This window comes from Bos indicus, chromosome 5 (assembly GCF_029378745.1).
Source record: "Bos indicus isolate NIAB-ARS_2022 breed Sahiwal x Tharparkar chromosome 5, NIAB-ARS_B.indTharparkar_mat_pri_1.0, whole genome shotgun sequence".
Lineage (NCBI taxonomy): Eukaryota > Metazoa > Chordata > Mammalia > Artiodactyla > Bovidae > Bos > Bos indicus.
Genome location: NC_091764.1, coordinates 29,496,758 through 29,516,171, shown reverse-complemented (window position 1 = coordinate 29,516,171; position 19,414 = coordinate 29,496,758). Strand labels below are relative to the sequence as shown.

The following is a 19,414-nucleotide window of genomic DNA, read 5'->3' as shown; positions in this document are numbered from 1 at the left end:
ATACACCAAGATAATGGTCAACCCTCCTGGTGGAGGAATACATAAACTTCCAGATGGAGTCTTGATAAATATGTGTTGGCTAGGTAGGTGAAGGAAGAATGGGCAGCAAAGTGACAAAGAGTGCAAATAAAGGCAAAGAGGCATGACCATGTGCAAATTCAGTATAATAGTTTGGAATGGGTGGAGTACAGGTTTCAGTAGAGTACTAGAGAAAAGCTAGTAGGATTTGTTTTACAATCAAATCATGACCAACTGTATGCTAAAGAAATGACTTCACTTGATTCTGTAGGGAATGGAGAGCCACTGAAAGTCTTAAGCAGAGGATTATGGTTAGATTGGGAAATGAGAACAAACCTGGTGGCTTTGTAAATAGTTTGGGAATTGGCCAAGTGAGAAAGGTATTTGGAATTAAGGGAGCAGCAGTTAAAACAGTGAGAGGATGAATAAAGATGTCCACATCCTAATCCCCAGAACCTGTGAAAGTTATTTATACAGCAAAGGGGGTTTTGCAGATGTGATTGAAGATTTTGAAATGAGGTGGGCCATGAACTGTCCAGGTGGGCCCAATATAATCACAAGAATGCAGGGATTCGACAGTAGTGGGAAGTGTGACAATGGAAGATGAAAGTGATGTGTCCATGTGCCAAGAAATGCCAGCGGCCTCTGGAAGTTGGAAGAGGCAGGGGAAAGATTATTTTCTGGATCCTCCAGAAGGAACCAGTCCAGGCAACACCTTGATTATAAGACACATTTCAGGCTTCTGACCTCTAGAACTGTAAAAGAGTAAACGTGTAGTGTTCTGAAACAGTAAGTTTGTGATAATTTGATGTAGCAGCGATGGTGCAGGTATATATGATTTTAAAGAAGTCAAGTGGGTAGGAGCTGGTATCTTGACTAGATGTGAGAATGAGGGGAAGATTTTAGGATGCCTGTGAGGCCTATCTGGTCAGTAACTTGAGAAGTCATGAGTGAATAAGATTAGAAATTGATTACAGAAGATAGGAGGGATAAGTACAGAAGCCTAGAAAATGTCAGGCTTTTAGGGGCGGGAAGAAAATATATCAGTACAGTTGGTCCTTTGTATCCTTGGGTTCTGCATCGGCATCTGCAATCTAAAATACTCGGGGAAAGAAAAATGTTCCGGAAAATTTCAAAAGGCAAAACTTCAGTTTGCAGCGCACTGGCAACTATTTACATAGGATTTATATTGTATAAGGTTTTATATGTAATTTAGAAATTAAGTATATGGGAGAAAAAAGTATACAGGAGGGTATGCGTAGCTTATGGATTTCCTTGGTGGCTCAGACAGTAAAGAATCCACCTGCAATGTGGGAGACCTGGATTCAGTCCCTGGGTTGGGAAGATCCCCTGGAGGAGGGCATGGCAACCCACTCCAGTATTCTTACCTGGAGAATCCCCATGGCCGGCTACAGTTTATGGGGTGGCAAAGTTGGATACAACTGAACATCTAAGCACAGCACATCATGCACAGCTTATATGCGAATACTATATTGTTCTGGCAAGGATGGGATGAAACAAAAGTTCTTATATATTGCTATGGGAGTATAAATTGATGAGACCATTTTTTGGAGAGCAATTTGCTGCATTTAGAGAGTGATGAGCATGCTTTGCAAATTCGTAATTCTACTTCTAGGTTACATATCCTGGGACTTGATTCATGGAGGCTATAAGAATATTGCATTTTTTTTTTTTTTTAACAATGAGATGAAAACAATGTCCATCAAAAAATAATTATAGTAAGTTTTGTGATGGAATACTATATATCACTTGAATGAACTGAAACAGGTCTTATATGTCAAAAGAAATTTTTAAAGAGCAAGTTAAAGGGACATGTTTGATACTTTTTACTTATAGTTTTAATATGACTATATATTGCTTTTGGATCCTTTTATACTTTAATAAAAATATAAAAATGTACCAGTACACTTGGGAATGATACCAGCTGCAAGATAGTAGATATGTTTTAAATAACTGTCTTTGGGGAAGGAGGAAGGGAGGTAAATAAAAAGGGATGTATATAGAGGGTCTTCAAATATATCTGTGTCTTTAAAGTTCTGAAGCAGAAATAGGTGGTTAGATAGGTACATAGGTATAATTCTCTATACTTGTAAATAAAAAACAATTCTTGAAAATACAAAAAAGGCAGAGGAAAAGGACTTCCCAAACAATACTGGTATTAAATGTCCTGACAAAAGCAAGAGAAAGAGATGTGAAATTTCAAGATGTGAAGTATAAATGCCATGTAATTGAGATGACTGAAAAAGCCATTGAATATTACAGTTGGACACTTACTGGTAACCATTACCAAACTGATTCAGTAGACTAGGAGTGGAAGCCTGATGACAGAGGGTTGAGAAAAGGTTAGAAAGGAAGCAGAGGGAAGCCAGTGGCTTATTTAAACGTCCAGTGATGGAGCTGGATCCAAGTGCATAATTAGAATTATTCTAGCCCCTGCCTTTCTCCTTCCTTCTCACCTTTTCCCCACCCCTTTCCCTCGCATGCCCAGTCTGCTAGCTGTGTCTTGGCTTCTTTCTCAAGTGTGTTCTCTATGTGACAGGAAAGATTGATCAGTATAAGTTATAGGTTTAACTGGTCCTTGCAGCTAAGGAAAGAATTCTGTTCCCAGTGTGCATATGACAAATCTTTCACATAACAGGACAAATCACCCTCAAGAGTTTGGGGCTTTGATGATCCTGTAACTTGTGGTCCTCAGTTATCAAGGGATAACTGAGTATCTATGTATCATTTAGGTTCCTTTTATTTGTTATTGCTAAAGTTGCAGCTTCTTGATTTCTGGTAAGTTTTCAAAAACTTGGTAGTCATTTTTTAAATGTTACTTATTTTTTCCATTAGGTTATCATTTTTTTGTTGTTGACTGGTAGGGCTCTTTTTATGATCTGGCTATTTCATTTCTATTAAATATACTAGATAAATATACTATTAAATATACTAGTATATTTAATTGTCTATTAAATATACTAGTATATTTAATTGTCTATTAAATATACTAGAAGTATATTATCGTAACTTCTAAAATTTTCAACTTGTAAATATGGTTTCTTGCATTTTTAATTGTTTTGAGGGCCATAATCTATCAATCTTGATCTGTGCGACTCTCTTTTCTTCATTTTTTCTCTAAATTTTAACTTTTAAATACATTCATTTTCTTTTGGTGCATTATGAAGTGTTTATCTTATTTCGTTTAAACAGTGAAAAACTTTTTTTTTTTTTACTTTCCTTGAACATTCAAGAAGCCCAGGTGGCACAGTGGTAAAGAACCCGCTTGCCAATGCAGGAGATACAGAAGACTCAGGTTCGATTGCTGGGTCAGGAAGATCCCCTAGATGAGGAAATGGCAACCCACTCCAGTATTCTTGCCTGGAAAATCCCATGGACAGAGGATCCTGGTGGGCTGCAGTCCATGAGGTCACAAAAGAGTCAGACAAAACTTAACAACTGAGAACATCCAATCTTCATTTAAACTTTAGAATCAGTCAAGATTTAGAAAATAGACTGCATTAATCTTTCTGGATTAATTTTTGGAGTATTGATATTGAGTCTTCTCATCTGGGAATAGGTAACTATTATTTATGATTACAGTTTCTTCATATAAATCTTACATGTTTCTTGTTAGGTTTATGTCTACTTATGTTTTGCTGTAACAGAATGGCTTTTTCTTTGATCAACTATTGCTATAAGACAAGAGAGACCTTTTTCAAACACCGTATTAGTGCCTTTCATGTTACATTAATTCAGTGTGTTTGAATGAATGAATGAGTGAATGATAGTATTTTAGTTGATTTCCTTGGGTTTCTGGGTAGACAATATTTCCAAGTTTTTAACTACGGTAATTATAAGACTTTTTAGCAATTTAAAAAAAAATTGCTTTGTAGGTTCATATTTTAAAATATTCTTTCTCTTGCATACATATCAATATTAGATAAAATAGAAAAAGATAAAATTACAAAGCTATGATCTTCTGCAGAAATAAGAAATTTTCTCTGTACTTAAAAATGTTTGATTATGGACATTTTAAACTATGTACAAAAGTAGACTCAAGCTGCGTATTCCCACCACCCAACTCCTATTATGACCTCAGCCAATATTGTTTCAGATTTACCTCTACCGTCTTCCTACCCCACCCTCCAGTGGGTTATTATGAAGCAAATTTCAGGCATACCATTTCATCCCTAAATATTTGAGTGTGTTTTCCCTTTAAAAAGTACTATTTTAGGGACTTCCCTGGTGGTCCATTGGCTAAGACTCTGGGCTCCCAATGAAGGGTGCCCAGGTTCGATCCCTAGAGAACTAGGAACTAGGTCCCGCATGCTGCACCTAAGGCTCTGTGCAGCCAAATAAGTAAATTATTAAGTAACATATATATATTAAAGTATTGTTTTAAAGTTCTATACTGGGAGTTGCCTGGCAGTCCAGTGGTTAAGACACTGCGCTTCCACTCTAGGGGGCACAGATTCAATCATAACCAAAGTAAAACAAAAACAAGCTATAGACCAAAGATAATTGTAATACATTTTACCATAAGGAAGATTCATTTAAAAAAATTCTATTAAACAATTAGAAAAATCTAATCTAAAGCGGGAGAAGAAAAAGGGCAAGCTTGTAAAATCCAGTACACTGACATGGGAACCTAAGAGTTAATAATAAAGTCTTTCAGGGAAATATGGATTCTCTTTTAAAACAAGATATCATTTCCTATTAACCATACTGATAACATTTCAACAGTGTGCTAATATCAAGTACAGTAAAATGCAGAGTACTGGGAATTCTCTTAGATTTCTGGTGGGAGTATTAGCTCCTTGGAAAGTCATTTGGCAATATGTAATGCAGGTGAAGGTGATCAAACTTAACTCAGATACAGACAAGATATTCTCACATATGTACTCAAGAAGATGTATACAAGACTTTTGTGGAACTCTGTAATAGCAAAAATGAAAACCCCAAAACAAGCCCCAAATTCTAAATGTTTAATAGAGATAAATTATAACATGGTCTTGGGGCTTCCCAAGTGGCTCAGTGGTAAAGAATCTGCCTCCAATACAGGTGACATGGGTTCAGTCCCTGGGTCGGGAAGATCCCCTGGAGTAGGAAATGGCAATCCCCTCCAGTATTGTTGCCTGGGAAATCCCATGGACAGAGTAGCCTGGAGGGTGACAGTTCATGGGGTTGCGAAAGAGTCGACGTGACTCAGCGACTAAACAACTACAACAGTATCAATAAGCAGTTAAAATGAATTATCTAGAACGACAAAGATACATACATACAGAAAGCGGTATACAATATGATATTATGCACACAAACTTTATAAATATGCAGAAGATAATGTCCATTTGTATATCTATATTATTTATTCACTTCTTGTTTTTGCTGACTGTATAGAGCTTCTGCATCTTTGGCTGCAAAGAATATAATCCATCTGATTTCCGTGTCGACCATCTGGTGATGTCCATGTGTAGAGTCTTCTCTTGTGTTGTTAGAAGAGGGTGTTTGTTATGATCAATGCATTCTCTTGGCAAAACTCTATGAGCCTTTGCTCTGCCTCATTCTGTATTCCAAGGCCAAATTTGCTTGTTACTCCAGGTGTTTCTTGACTTCCTACTTTTGCATTCCAGTCCCCTATAATGAAAAGGACATCTTTTTTGGGTGTTAGTTCTAAAAGGTCTTTTAGGTCTTCATAGAACTGTTCAACTTCAGCTTCTTCAGCATTACTGGTCGGGGCATAGACTTGGATTACCATGATATTGAATGGTTTGCCTTGGAAACGAACAGAGATCATTCTTTCGCTTTTGAGATTGCATCTAAGTACTGCATTTTGGACTCTTGTTGACTATGATGGCTACTCCATTTCTTCTAAGGGATTCTTGCCCACAGTAGTAGATGTAATGGTCATCTGAATTAAATTCACACATTCCAGGCCATTTTAGTTCGCTGATTCCTAAAATGTCAACATTCACTCTTGCCATCTCCTGTTTGACCACTTCCAGTTTGCCTTGATTCATGGACCTGACATTCCAGGTTCCTATGTAATACTAGCCTTTACAGCATCGGACCTTGCTTCCATCACCAGTCACATCCAGAACTGGTTATTGTTTTTGCTTTGACTCCGTCTCTTCATTCTTTCTGGAGTTATTTCTCCACTGATCTCCGGTAGCATGTTGGGCACCTACTGACCAGGGGAGTTCATCCTTCAGTGTCCTATCTTTTTGCCTTTTCATACTGTTCATGTAGACCTTTTTCAATAGACATTACTTTGCCAACAAAGGTCCATCTAGTCAAGGCTATGGTTTTTCCAGTAGTCATGTATGGATGCGAGAGTTGGACTATAAAAGAAGGCTGAGCACTTAACAATTGATGCTTTTGAAGAGAAGCATTATTGGAGAAGACTTTTGAGAGTCCCTTGGACTGCAAGGAGATCCAACCACTCCATCCTAAAGGAGATCAGTCCTGAGTGTTCATTGGAAGGACTGATGTTGAAACTGAAACTCCAATACTTTGGCCACCTGATGTGAAGAACTGACTCATTGGAAAAGACCCTGATGCTGGGAAAGATTGAAGGCGGGAGGAGAAGGGGATAACAGAGGATGAGATGATTGGATGGCATCACCAACTCAATGGACATGAGTTTGGGTAAACTCTGGGAGTTGATGATGGACAGGGAGGCCTGGTGTGCTGCAGTTCATAGGGTTGCAAAGAGTTGGACACGACTGAGCGACTCAACTGAACTGCACTGATTATTTTCATTCCAATCCCAAAGAAAGGCAATGCCAAAGAATGCTCAAGCTGCCGCACAATTGCACTCATCTCATACGCTAGTAAAGTAATGCTGAAAATTCTCCAAGCCAGGCTTCAGCAATATGTGAACTGGGAACTTCCAGATGTTCAAGCTGGTTTTAGAAAAGGCAGAGGAACCAGAGATCAAATTGCCAACATCTGCTGGATCAATGAAAAAGCAAGAGAGTTCCAGAAAAACATCTATTTCTGCTTTATTGACTATGCCAAAGCCTTTGACTGTGTGGATCACAATAAACTGTGGAAAATTCTTCAAGAGATGGGAATACCAGACCACCTCACCTGCCTCTCTTGAGAAACCTGTATGCAGGTCAGGAAGCAACAGTTAGAACTGGACATGGAACAACAGACTGGTTCCAAATAGGAAAAGGAGTACGTCAAGGCTGTATATTGTCACCCTGCTTATTTAACTTCTATGCAGAGTACATCATGAGAAACGCTGGGCTGGAGGAAGCACAAGCTGGAATCAAGATTGCGGGAGAAATATCAGTAACCTCAGATATGCAGATAACACCACCCTTATGGCAGAAAGTGAAGAAGAACTAAAGGGCCTCTTGATGAAAGTGAAAGAGGAGAGTGAAAAAGTTGGCCTAAAGCTCAACATTCAGAAAACTAAGATCATGGCATCTGGTCCCATCACTTCATGGCAAATAGATGGGGAAACAGTGGCTGACTTTATTTTTTTGGGCTCCAAAATCACTGCAGGTGGTAATTGTAGCCATGAAATTAAAAGACGCTTACTCCTTGGAATGAAAGTTATGACCAACCTAGACAGCATATTAAAAAGCAGAGACATTATTTTGTCAACAAAGGTCCGTCTAGTCAAGGCTATGGTTTTTCCAGTGGTCGTGTATAGATGTGGCATCACTGACTCGATGGACATGAGTTTGGGTGGACTCCAGGAGTTGGTGATGGACAGGGAGGCCTGGGGTGCTGCAGTTCATGGGGTCACAAAGAGTCAGACACGACTGAGTGACTGAATTGAACTGAACTGAAACATGTAGAAAAAGAAAAATCTTAGAAGGGATGAAAGGGTTCACAAGGGCTTAAACTCTATAAAATTTTCCTTGTAAAGAATAAGATAGGGTAAATGTTGATATTTCTGAAAGCAGTGTATTAGGTAACTTATATTAGTTTTTATACTTAATGTTAGAAATATTTTAAAATCCCCATGGTCCTTCTTTACTGTAAATAAACATTTTAGAATAGTTTTCAATTGGCTGAGAAGTTGCCAAGATAGTACAGACTTTCCTATATACCCTGTATCCTATTTCTACTACTGTTAACATATTACATTATTAATACTATGGTAGATAGTATGGTACAATTGTCAAAACTGAAGAACCAGCACTGATGCGTACTATTAGCCAAAGTCCATGGTTTATTGAGATTTCTATTGTCCTTTTGCTGTTCCAGGATCCCATCAGATACCACATTACTTATAATTATTATGTCTCCTTATGCTCTTCTGGTTTGTGACAGTTTCTCAGACTTTTTTGTTTTGATGACCTTGAAAGTTTTGAGAAATACTGGTCAGGTGTTTTGTAGAATGTCTCTCAATTTGTTTTTTTCCGCCTGGTTAGACTGGAGCTATGGATTCTGGGGAGAAAGACAACGGAAGTGAAACACCGTTTTCATCCCATAGGATCAAGGTTCATACTCTCAAGAGGACTGATAATGCTTATTTGTATCACCGAGCTAAGGCGGTGTCTGCCAGGTTTTTCCACCGGAAAGTTTTTGCTTCCTCTTTCCATACTGTATTCTTTGGAGTCGAGTTACCAAATATAGCCTACACTCAAGTGGTGAGAAGTTAAACTCCACCTCATAGAAGGCAGGAATAATTCCCTAGTTACCTGGAAGTCTGCATATGGAAAATTTGTCTCTCATAGTTTTTATTTATTTATTCATTTTTGAATTTCATATAATTTTCTCTTTTTCTTATTGGAGTATAGTTGCTTTACACTGCTATGTCAGTTTCTGCTGTACAACAAAGTGAATCAGCCACATGTATACGTGTATCTGCTTTGAATTTCCTCCCCATTTAGGTCCCCACAAAGCACTGAGTTCCCTGTGCTATACAGTAGGTTCTCATTAGTTATCTGTTGTATACATAGTCGAGTATATACATGTCCATCCCAGTCTCCCAGTTCCACCCCCGCTTCTCTCTTGGTATTCCATGTGTTTGTTCTCTACCTCTGTGCCTCTCTTTCAGCTTTGCAAATTAAGATCAACTATACCACTTTTCTAGATCCCACATATGCATTGACATATGATATTTGTTTTTCCTTTTCTGAGTTACTTCACTCTGTGTGACAGTCTCTATTCCATCCACATTTCTGCAAATGACACAATTTTATTCCTCTTTCTGGCTGAGTAATATTCCATTGTATATACTTACAACATCTTCCTTATCCATTCCACTGCTGATGGACATTTATGTTGCTTCCATGTCCTGGCTATTGTACATAGTGCTGCAAGGAACATTGGGGTTCATGTATCTTTTTGAACTATGGTTTTCTCTGGATATATGCCCAGGCGTGGGATTGGTGCTTCTCTGTAGTTTCTTTTTAAATTAATGTTGTACATAATTCTGTATAGGTTGTTACTTGCTTTACTTCCTACAGATGTAACACTCCAAACAGAAGGTTGGCTGGTTTGTTTTTACCCATTGTTATACATTCATTCCATACTAGAATGAAATAGAAATAGTAAATGGACTGATCTCACCTCTGACCATATCATAATCTTTTTATCTCTACAGCTATGGTTGAAGCAGCTATGATCATAATGGGGATTGGATCATGCAAACTGATCGAATATTAGCATTTAAAGTGTTCAGCTAGTTTATTCTATTTTTCTACTGCCTGCCAGCATTTCACTTACACTCATAGTGAGAAAAGATGCCTTTCCTTTTAAAGTACACCTCAGCCTCTCCTGGTAATATGTCACAGCACGTTAAGCAGGAGGTCATTCTTTCTAATACTTTCCTGAGCCATGCCAAGTTGAAGAGATCCTATTGTAGCTTCCTTCTGTTTCTCCCATGGTTTCAGATGAACTTAACATAAAAATCTCCACACTAATCGTAAGATGTTGGCTCATCTCACAAAAGCTTTTTACTTTATGTAATGTCTTCCAGTTTATACAGCGCTTTCTTACATAGTTTCAATTATAAGTAGGTTTTCTGTAACCTTGATTTTCCTAATACAAGTGAGAGCCTGTTAACATGAATGCAAACCATTTTGTCACTTCTGCCTACCAGAGAGATTCTCTGACAACATCCTTCTCCTCTTCTTCATCCAGCTCACGCACCTTTTGGGTATTCCTAGGAGGTAGATCACAAGTCACTCCAGGTTGCTGCCTTCTGCCGCCACCTTCAGGACTCTGACTGCCCCTGTGTTCCAAGCTTTTGTTGGCCAGACTTACCACTTCCACTGTTAGGGTAAAATTATCCAAGAGCCCCAGCAGAGTTCTCAGGATTCTCCTCATATGTCTCCCTTATCAGGGAGGAATGTCTTTCCGAGAATTCCACCTCCACACTTCCTCTGCCTCAGCAGCATTCCCTTCAGGTACCCTGGTGGGAATGGGGCACTATGCTAATGCCTGGGTGGCAAGTGCGGCTGAGTACCTGGCATTTTTAGCCGCTGTGGTGGTGGGTGGGCTCTCTAGACAAAGTAGAAAGGAAAGGAAATGGGCTTTGGGTAGACAGTTCACGCCCTCCGCCGTGGCCCACTCAACTGCAACAAACGTTTATTCCATTATAAACAATTAAAAATATGTAGAATTCATTTACAGGGCTTCCCAAATGGTGATAGTGGTAAAGAATCTTTGCCTGCCAATGCAGGAGATGCAAGAGACACGGGTTCAATCCCTGGGTTGGGAAGATCCCCTGCAGTAGGAAACAGCTACCCACTCCAGTATTCTTGCTTGGAAAATTCCATGGACTGGCGGACTACAGTCCAGGATGTCGCAAAGAGTCAGACACAACTGAACACACACACACAGAGCTCATTTACATGAAATCTCATCTGTCCCTCAAAGGAAGACAACCCCAAGATTATGCAGCTCTGCCCTCCAGCTCCTCTGCGTCCAGGACCTCTGGGACTATGCAGTCTTCTCTTTCAGAACTGAAATGGTTCCTCGTGGACCAGAATCCTGGAGTTTCAAGGCAAGCTAACTGTCTCCAACACATCCAGTAGACCGATGTTTCTCAAAGTGCAGTTCTTACTCCAGCAACAGCAGTGTCACCACAGAACTCGTTGGATGTGAAAATTACTGACTGGGCAACATCCCAAAGCTATGAAGTCAGAAAATCTGGGTTATATCTGTGAAATTGCTGGTACAATGTAATTTTAAAGGTTTGGGGCCTCAAACTATAGGGAAAGCCATCTTCTCTTTTGTGTTATTACTTTCCTAAGCAAAAAAAGAAAAAAAGGATAGTGTTTCCTGAGACATAAGTGCTAACTTTAGAACTCTGTATATTAAGCAGCCTGTTCTTTCTCAGTAGCAGTACAATAAAATGGTTAGAAACTTGAGGTTTGATTTTCGAGTGCCTGGATTTCAATCTTAGCGCCGCCACACATTAGCTATGGGACTTTAAGCAAGTTAAAATCTCCATGCCTCATTTTCATCACCAGCAAAAGTAGAAACTAACAGTATAGTCCCTTAAAGGGATTGTGTGAAAATTGATTTAATGTATTTGGTGTTTAGAATTGTACTGGCCCTTTGTTTAAAAGTGACAGCAATGTGTAATATTTAAGTAAATATAATATTTACCTTATATCCCCTATTGGTAAGTCTGTTGATGTTAAGAATGAAATAAGTTCTTTTTTAAAAAATCTCCTCCAGCATCTAGCAGGGTGAAACAAATGCTAGATATTCAAAAAATGACAATGTGAAACATAGAGTGCATGTACAAAAAAGAATTTAAGTTAAAATGTAAATGCAATTAATTTAAATAAAAAGACCTGTTGGTGCAAAAAGAAAGAAGCTCTGGGTTGGATCTACCACTGTGTATCTCCCTGTGACTCTGATGCATCCTGGAGTTTGAGAAGCCCTGCAAAAGACAAAGCCAGAAAAGGAAGCGTAAGTACAATAGTACTTCCATTCAGGAAAGGAAATATGGGACTTCCCTGGCGGTCCAGTGGTTGAGAATCCACCTTCCAATGCAGGGGACATGGGTCCTATCACTGGTCAGGGAACTAGAATCCCACAGGCCAAGGACAACTAAGCCCACATGCTACAACTAGAGAGGCCTGTGTGCACCCACCACCAGGATACAGCCCAGCCGAAATAAATCAGTAAAATTCACAAATAAAGACATGAATACAGAAAATATACATGTAGGAATCTTGCTCTCGCCTTTAAAAAAAAGATGAGAAAATATGCAGTAGACCCCACTCCTGAGCACATGCCACACCCCGTGTGTCTTAGTTTTGCCGCGTAACAAGACTTAGTGACACACAGCGGCAGCCATCTGCTGTTCACGTGCCTTGGCCATGTGGGCTGGGCTCAGCGGGGCTTACCTGTGGCCCCAGGATCAACCGGCAGGCTATGGCCTCGTGTACAGCTTGCAGTTGGTTGAGTTTTGCAGAGAGTGATGAGGCTAGCTGGGCCATATCTCTTCTCATCTAGTAGTCCAGCTCCCACTCAATCACAAGACGGTGGTCTCAGAGTTTCCAGAAGCAGAAAGAAAGAGGATAAGCAATAAGCACTTTCCAAATCTCTATGTTGTGTTTGCTATTGTCTCATCAGTCAAAGCAACCATATGGTCAAGCCCCATGTGTAGGAAGGGGTCTACATAAGGGTCATGAATACTTGGGATGGGGGGTGCACATTTTTGCAGCCATTTCTGCAAACACTTCACCATCCTGCCTGGCAGGATTAGTGAGGGTGCCCTACCTTGGCAGATGGAGTAAGTTTGTTAGTCTGGCAGCCTCTGGTTCTGATCTCCAGGAGTAACATGGTTGTTCATTGTCTTTCACTGGCATACTGTGCCATGCTGCTATGTATGGGTGGGTATGTCTTTCTTGGGAGCTGCATGGTTTGTTGCTGTGTCCTTATTGGTGGGAGTTGCAAATTAGAGATTTAAGTGTTGAACAGCTGGAAGTAGTTACAGCCAGATTTGGAGTGTCTTTGGCAATATATCAGCTGCAAAAACTTAGTGGGCTTCTGGACTATTCATCCCAGTGAATTCCATGTGCCGGTAAAACAGGTAAAGACTGTGTCCAGACCTGTGCTGTCCAATGCAGTAGCCACTAGCCAGAATTAGTCACTGAACGCTTGAGATGTAGCTAGTTTTGAGATGTGCTATTTCTTCTTACTTCTTGATATAACTACTAGAATATTAATATTACATCTCTAGTCACATTGTATTTCTGCTGGTCGGCAGTTAATCTGCCTTGAAGCCTGAGAATTTTGGCCTCGTATTAATCATTCTTTCCAGTAAATAACACCTTCTCTTTTAGCCTAAACGTGTGTTCCTTGAAACAATTTAAAAATATATATATTTATTTATTGGGCTGTTTTGGGTCTTAGCTGTGGCATGTGGGATCCAGTTCTCTGACCAGGGATCGAACCTGGGCCCCCAGCATTGGGAGCAGGGGAGTCTTAGCCACTGGACCACCAGGAGAGTCCCTCTTGAAACAATTTGAAAGTGGTTCTCTGGAGAGGGAGAATTCCAAGAGGCCAAGGATAAGCTGCCTGTCTTTCTGGGACCTAACCTCGGAAGTCACGTAGTGCCATTTGTATAGTCTACTGGCCAAAGCAGTCAGAAGCCCAGCCAGGTTCAGGGAAGGGAACGTGGACCTCAGTTTTTATTTTTGGTTGCACTGGGTCTTCACTGCTGCACAAGGGCTTCCTCTCATTGTGCCGGCAGGGGCTAGTTTCTAGTTGCAGCGCGGGGCTTACCGTGGTGGCTTCTCTTTTTGTAGAGCACGGGCTCTAGGCAGGTGGGCTCAGCAGTTGTGGCCTGTGGGCTTAGTTGTATTAGTTGCCTCTCAGCATGTGGTATTTTCCCAGACCAGGGATCAAACCCATGTCCCCTGCATTGGCAGGTGGATTTTTTTTTTTTGTATTTATTCTTTAAAAAAAATTATTAAAGATTATAACTGTACAATATTGAGACGTATAGAACAAAATACAATTATTGGAGGACAACTGCCCTACAATATTGCGTTGGCCTCTGCCACACATCAACACAAATCAGCCACACCTACACGTATGTCTCCTCCCTCCTGAACACCCCGTCCCATCTCCCTCCCCATCCCATCCTTCTAGGTTGTCACAGAACACTGGGTTGGGCTCCCTGTTTCACACAGCAAATTCTCACTTGCTATCTGTTTTACATACAGTGATGTATATGTTTCCATGCTATTCTCTCAATTTGTCTTAGTCTTTCCTTCCCCCACTGTGTCCACAAGACTGTTTCCTATGTTTGGCACGTGGATTCTTAACCACCGGACCACCAGGGAAGCCCTGGACCTCACTTTTTTGATGGGAGGAATGTCAACAAATTTGCCACCTTAAAGAGCAAAAGCTGCCACAGTCCTCATTGTAAACCAGAGGATAGATACACTTACATTCCCACAGATTTTTCTTACATTGTTGCAGTTAAAAGGAAATTTCAAACTCTACTACCCAATCAGGCATGATGTTACACTCCTTTTTTCAAGCTGAAATTCTTTTCTCAGCCTAAAAAAAATTTTTCCCCCTTCCAGCCCATGAACTACTACAGAATAGATGCTGAGGCCTTAACTCTCAAAGCACCAATTTTGGACCAGCATGGAAGGGGAAGAAAAATACTGGAATTCTCTCAAACTGTATGGGGAGATTTGGCATTTACATAAAGGACAATACCATTAAAGAATGGCAATTTAAGGCAACTGTCCCAGTAGTTTCTGGTAAAAATACACACAGGTCTGGACTTGCCTGGTGGTACAGTGAACTCGAATCTGCCTGCCGATGCAGGGAGTATGGGTTCAAGCCCTGGTCTGGGAAGATTTTTACATTCCATGGGCAACTAAAGCCCACGGGCCACAACTACTGAGGCCCACCTGCTGCAGCTACTGAAGCCCAAGTGCCTAGAGCCTGCGCTCCACACCGCGAGAAGCCACGTCAATGAGAAGCCTGTGCAAGGCAATGAAGAGCAGCCCCATCTCACCCAACTAGAGAAAGCCAGCACACAGCAAGAAAGAGCAACCGCAAATTTAAAAATAAATACGTAAGTAGTAAAAAATACATACAGGTTTGGATCCTTAAGTTGAATTAAAATACTAATACTTTTGGAACACCTATTAATGATACATCGAGAATGATAAAAAGACAAAGAAGACGAAGTTCTCTGGAAAGAGGTCAGAAGTCTAGGCAGGAGGACGCACATTCTCCTCCTTCTGTCTTAAATGCTAGAACTGAAATAGAAACATAGCTTGCCAGGCTCTACTGTCCATGGGCTTCTCCAGGCAAGAATATTGGAGTGGGTTGCCATGCCCTCCTCCAGGGGGTCTTCTACATCCAGGGATTGGAACCTGAGTCTCTTACATGTCTTGCTTTGGCAGGCGGGTTCTTTACGAATTCGCGCCACCTGGGAAGCCCCTTAGAAACAAAGAGCTCCTGGTAAATGTGACCAGGAAGCCCCAGTAAAAAGAACTGCCTGAGTTCAAGTTATTATGGATGGGTGGTGTCAAATAGTCCGGGAAACGAAGCAGGGGACAAGATAAAAGCATACACTATTAGGTGCAGAGAACTGGAAAAAGCAAGGTCTGGGGCCCCTGAAAACTCCTTCCTCGCGAGTGCGTAAAAGGTAAACGTCCGGGTCCACAGCAACACAGTGAGCCCATTTCACTGGAGAGAAATTGTGGCAGCCGGCTTGGACGCGTAGTTTCAGGAATCTCCCAGTAGAGGGCGCCATGAGCCCGGGAGTCCGCAGCTTGACTCGGCTGCGGAGGCGGTGCGTCCTGAGTCCGGGGGCGGGGCCGCCGGGCTCACATGACCCTTGCTCATGGCGGCGGCGGCAGCGGCTGCGCTGGCGGCGCTCGGCGGCCGGAGCCGGATCCTGTAGCCGGGGTGTGGGCCCGCGTCAGTCCGTCCCTCCTTCGGCCCCCTCGTTTGTCTTCCGGAGTGTGGCTGGTAGAGCCGGGATGGCGGAGCGAGGCCTGGAGCCCTCGCCGGCTGCGGTGGCGGCGTTGCCGCCCGAAGTGCGGGCGCAGCTGGCGGAGCTGGAGCTGGAGCTCTCGGAGGGTAGGAGCCGGGCGAGGGAGCGGGCGCCCGGGCGCCGCTGCGGATCGCGGCGAGGGGAGACCAGGTCCCCATCGCGCGCCCTGGTGGCCGTGCGGGCAGAGGGGAGGAGGGTGCCGGAAATCTGGCCTGGGCTTCACGTGAAGGGTCTCTCTCCTCCTCTCCTACCCCGGGAAGTGGCTTTCCGTGTGGTTCATTGTGTTCTCTGGGAGCGGGGGAGCGGGGGAGCCGGGGCTGGGGGGAGAGGTCTTCCTCAGGCTCGGGCTGCTTCTGCGCTCTCTGTCCCCCCAAAACCCCAGACAAAGCTGTGTCCTCCCGCTTCAGGCTTCTGCCCGGGCGCCGGGGCACGGTGGGGGCGGGGTGGGGGTGAGGCCGCCCGCGGGGTGGCTGACAGCTTGCTCCTGTACTCTCTTCCAGGGGAGGGCCCCACTCCTGTTTCAGCTCCCCTTCCCCCCTTCAGAAAAAGAGAGAGACACAGGGGAAATCCGCCAGCATTTCTTCTTCCTTGTTTAACAATGCGAGATGCCTGCCCAGTGACAGGAGTGAGATAGAAGCGGGGTGGGCCGTTGAGGGTCCTAAGGAGGCCAGAAGCAGTGGCATTAACCCAGAGAGAGACACACGGGGCGGCTTTTAGACCACCTTTGTCAAAAGGGTTGTGTGGTGTTTTTTTTTTTTTCCCCCTCGGTGCCTCTATTCGGGCTGAATTTTCCGCATCTGATCACCTTTTGGAATCTTAGAAGAGGAAAGGAGAGAGGTGCAAATCCTGGCCGGCACGGTCTTTCCTTTGACAATGGATTGTTACAAGGACGCTTGGATTGGTTTTGAGAATTAAAAGAATGGAATAAATCGAGCCACTATTATTCGAGAAGTCCCTGGACAACAATGAGAGAAACGTTGCTCTGTTGTGGGCATGTGATCAGGCTTCTTGTGCAGTTGTGATCAGTTCTCCATAAAGTTCCTGTTTTTGTCACAGGCTGCCTCTGAGACAAAAGCAGCATTCTCTCCAAGCTTGATATCAGTACTGTGGTGGTGCCCCCAGAGTTGCATATTCTTGAGTTCTGTGCCAAAGGCCCTCTCCACTAGCATTTTTCAAGTGGATTAAAAATTACTGATTGGAAAAGAAGAATGTGACAAGTTTCCAGGAGAGTTTTGACTTTTTGTTTACTTATCAAGGCAGTCTCTCTACACACCCCCTCCCCCCATCCTTTATAGTAGAAAAAACCAGAAGTAGATTTGAGTGTTATAAAGTCACTTGGGCATGGAAGGAAATAATTATTCTTAATAACCTTGTTAGGGTTTCCCAATGTATAGGGAGGTGCCCTTTTCATTTGCACTCAATTAGCAACGTATTATTTTTCAGTTCATCAGTTGGGAAGTTACTCTTTGGCCAGCCCCCAGTATCAGTTATGGTGGATGAGTCTGTTTCTGTGAAATGTTCAGGGTATTGCTATCTTGATTCTACCTCTCAAAATACCTCATTCTTCTAGACTAAAGCATTGTCATTCAATCCATGATGACTTTCATTCAAATTGGACTTTTAAAGCAAGTTAGAGTAACACATCCATTATCTTTGATTAGCTAGGAGGAAAGAAGTTTGGCTGGATGTTTGCGTCAGAAAGAGATTAAAAATAGGAGTTAATTGCTTTTACTTGGAGAGGGAAATCCTGGAAGCTCCTTATTCTTGGTATATCTGCTTCCAGCTGATTATTGTTTACTTCTCTGGTTGTTTCTAGAGATGATTCCAAGGAACTGTTTCTAGGACTCATACTGGCTAGCTCACGTTTCCTTGAAGAAGGTGTGAAAGTCCTACAGACTGTAAGGCTAAGGCTTCAGCATTTTTCAGGACAAGTGCATGGTTTCTTTCCTGTTGCAGGATTGTTTTGGTTTGGCATGTGACTGGGATTTGAAATGGTTTCTTAAAGATTTATGCTACATTATCCAGTATTTCATCTCTTTTAGCGATGGAAAACTGGAAAAAATACAGTTGAAAAACCTCAGGCCTGCAGTGTCAGCATCTTGACCATCTGCTTGTCTCTCTTGCTTCAAGTACAGAGAATGGTTGACTAGAGAAGTAGGTAGACATTTTTAGGAATTCAAGTGAAGTTGAAACCACCACCAACAATCCCCAAATCTATAGCACAGTGTTATTTGTGATGCCTGTTAGCATATTTTGAAGGGACCTTTGTTTGTTTTACATCTTCTCTACAGTTACTGCTCTGACAAAAGTACTTTTTTCTTTGGGAAAAAAGAGAGTTTTAACTATGTGTTTATCGTGTGTGATTGGCTTTGTTGCTCTCATTCCTCGATTTTATTCATTTTTCTCGGTTCAGGCTGTAGTGGGTCCTAATTACAGCGGTTGCCTGAGCTGTATGCCGTTAAAGAATTTTCTTTGTGCTCACTTGTGTTTTCAGCTGCAGGCTTGGGTCGCAGATGAGCCAGCTCTGCGCTGGAACGCAGGTTGTGCCTCCCTGGGCCGTTTGCCGCAGAGCGCGTCGCAGAGCCCAGTGCTGTGGCTGGTGCTCCATTCAGGCGGGTCACTGTGGACTTGGTACTTCAAGCTGCCTGCGTTTGCAGCAGAAAGAACAGGCCAGCACTGTCTGGAGAATCACTGAAAATTGAACTAACACCTAGTCACAAATTTTTCTGTAGACTAATTGAATAGGTAGGAGGTTTCTATAAGTATTCTCATAACTGAAATTTTTTCATGACCTACATGTACTATTATATTTTTGTATATTTGGCAATGAGCTTTGTTGTCTGAACTTAAATCGTATGTTTTAGTCAAGTGTATGCACATAAAATAACACTAATGATGGGAATTTGTTTAAATTTGTCTGATAATACGTTGTATTTGTGTTATGATTTGATAAGTTATGTCATTCGAGCCTCACTTTTTTTTTTTATTTAACAGAAGGGAAAACCAAGACTCAGAAAGGTTAAGTGTTTTGTTAGTGAGTATTAGCTGCTCACTAATTAGTGCCAGTATCTTAAGCTGCCATATTATTATGGCATCTGTTACCATTGAATGATTTAAATATCTGTATAGTTATTGTACAAGCTATTAAGTCTAATTTTTACTCTAAGCAAATGCTACAAAACAGTTGTATGTCGGGACTTCCCTGGTGGTCCAGTGGCTAAAACTCCAGGCTCCCAGTGCAGGGACCCGGGATCGATCCGAGAGCAGGGAACTAGATCCCATGTACTACACTAAGACCTCGTGCAGCCAAATAAATATTAAAAAAAAAAAAGAAAAACTTTTATTAAAAAAGTTGTATGCCATAATTCTAAAGAGTCTTATTGATTGACTTTCTGAAATCTCTTTTAAAATCTATCATTCACTTATTTGATTGAGCAG

General features: G+C 41.9%; 1 protein-coding gene across 3 annotated transcripts in view; it reads left to right on the top strand.

Annotated features, from left to right (window-relative positions):
* Positions 1 to 15,815: 15,815 nt before the first annotated feature.
* The window catches only part of DIP2B (disco interacting protein 2 homolog B), a 229,775-nt gene continuing 226,176 nt past the window's right edge, over positions 15,816 to 19,414 (top strand). For all 3 annotated transcript variants that reach the window (XM_019960583.2, XM_019960582.2, XM_019960581.2), the window contains exon 1: positions 15,816 to 16,062. In XM_019960583.2, coding sequence (XP_019816142.2) covers positions 15,963 to 16,062 — 100 coding nt within the window. In that variant the 5' untranslated portion in view covers positions 15,816 to 15,962. The remainder of the gene's footprint in view (positions 16,063 to 19,414) is intronic.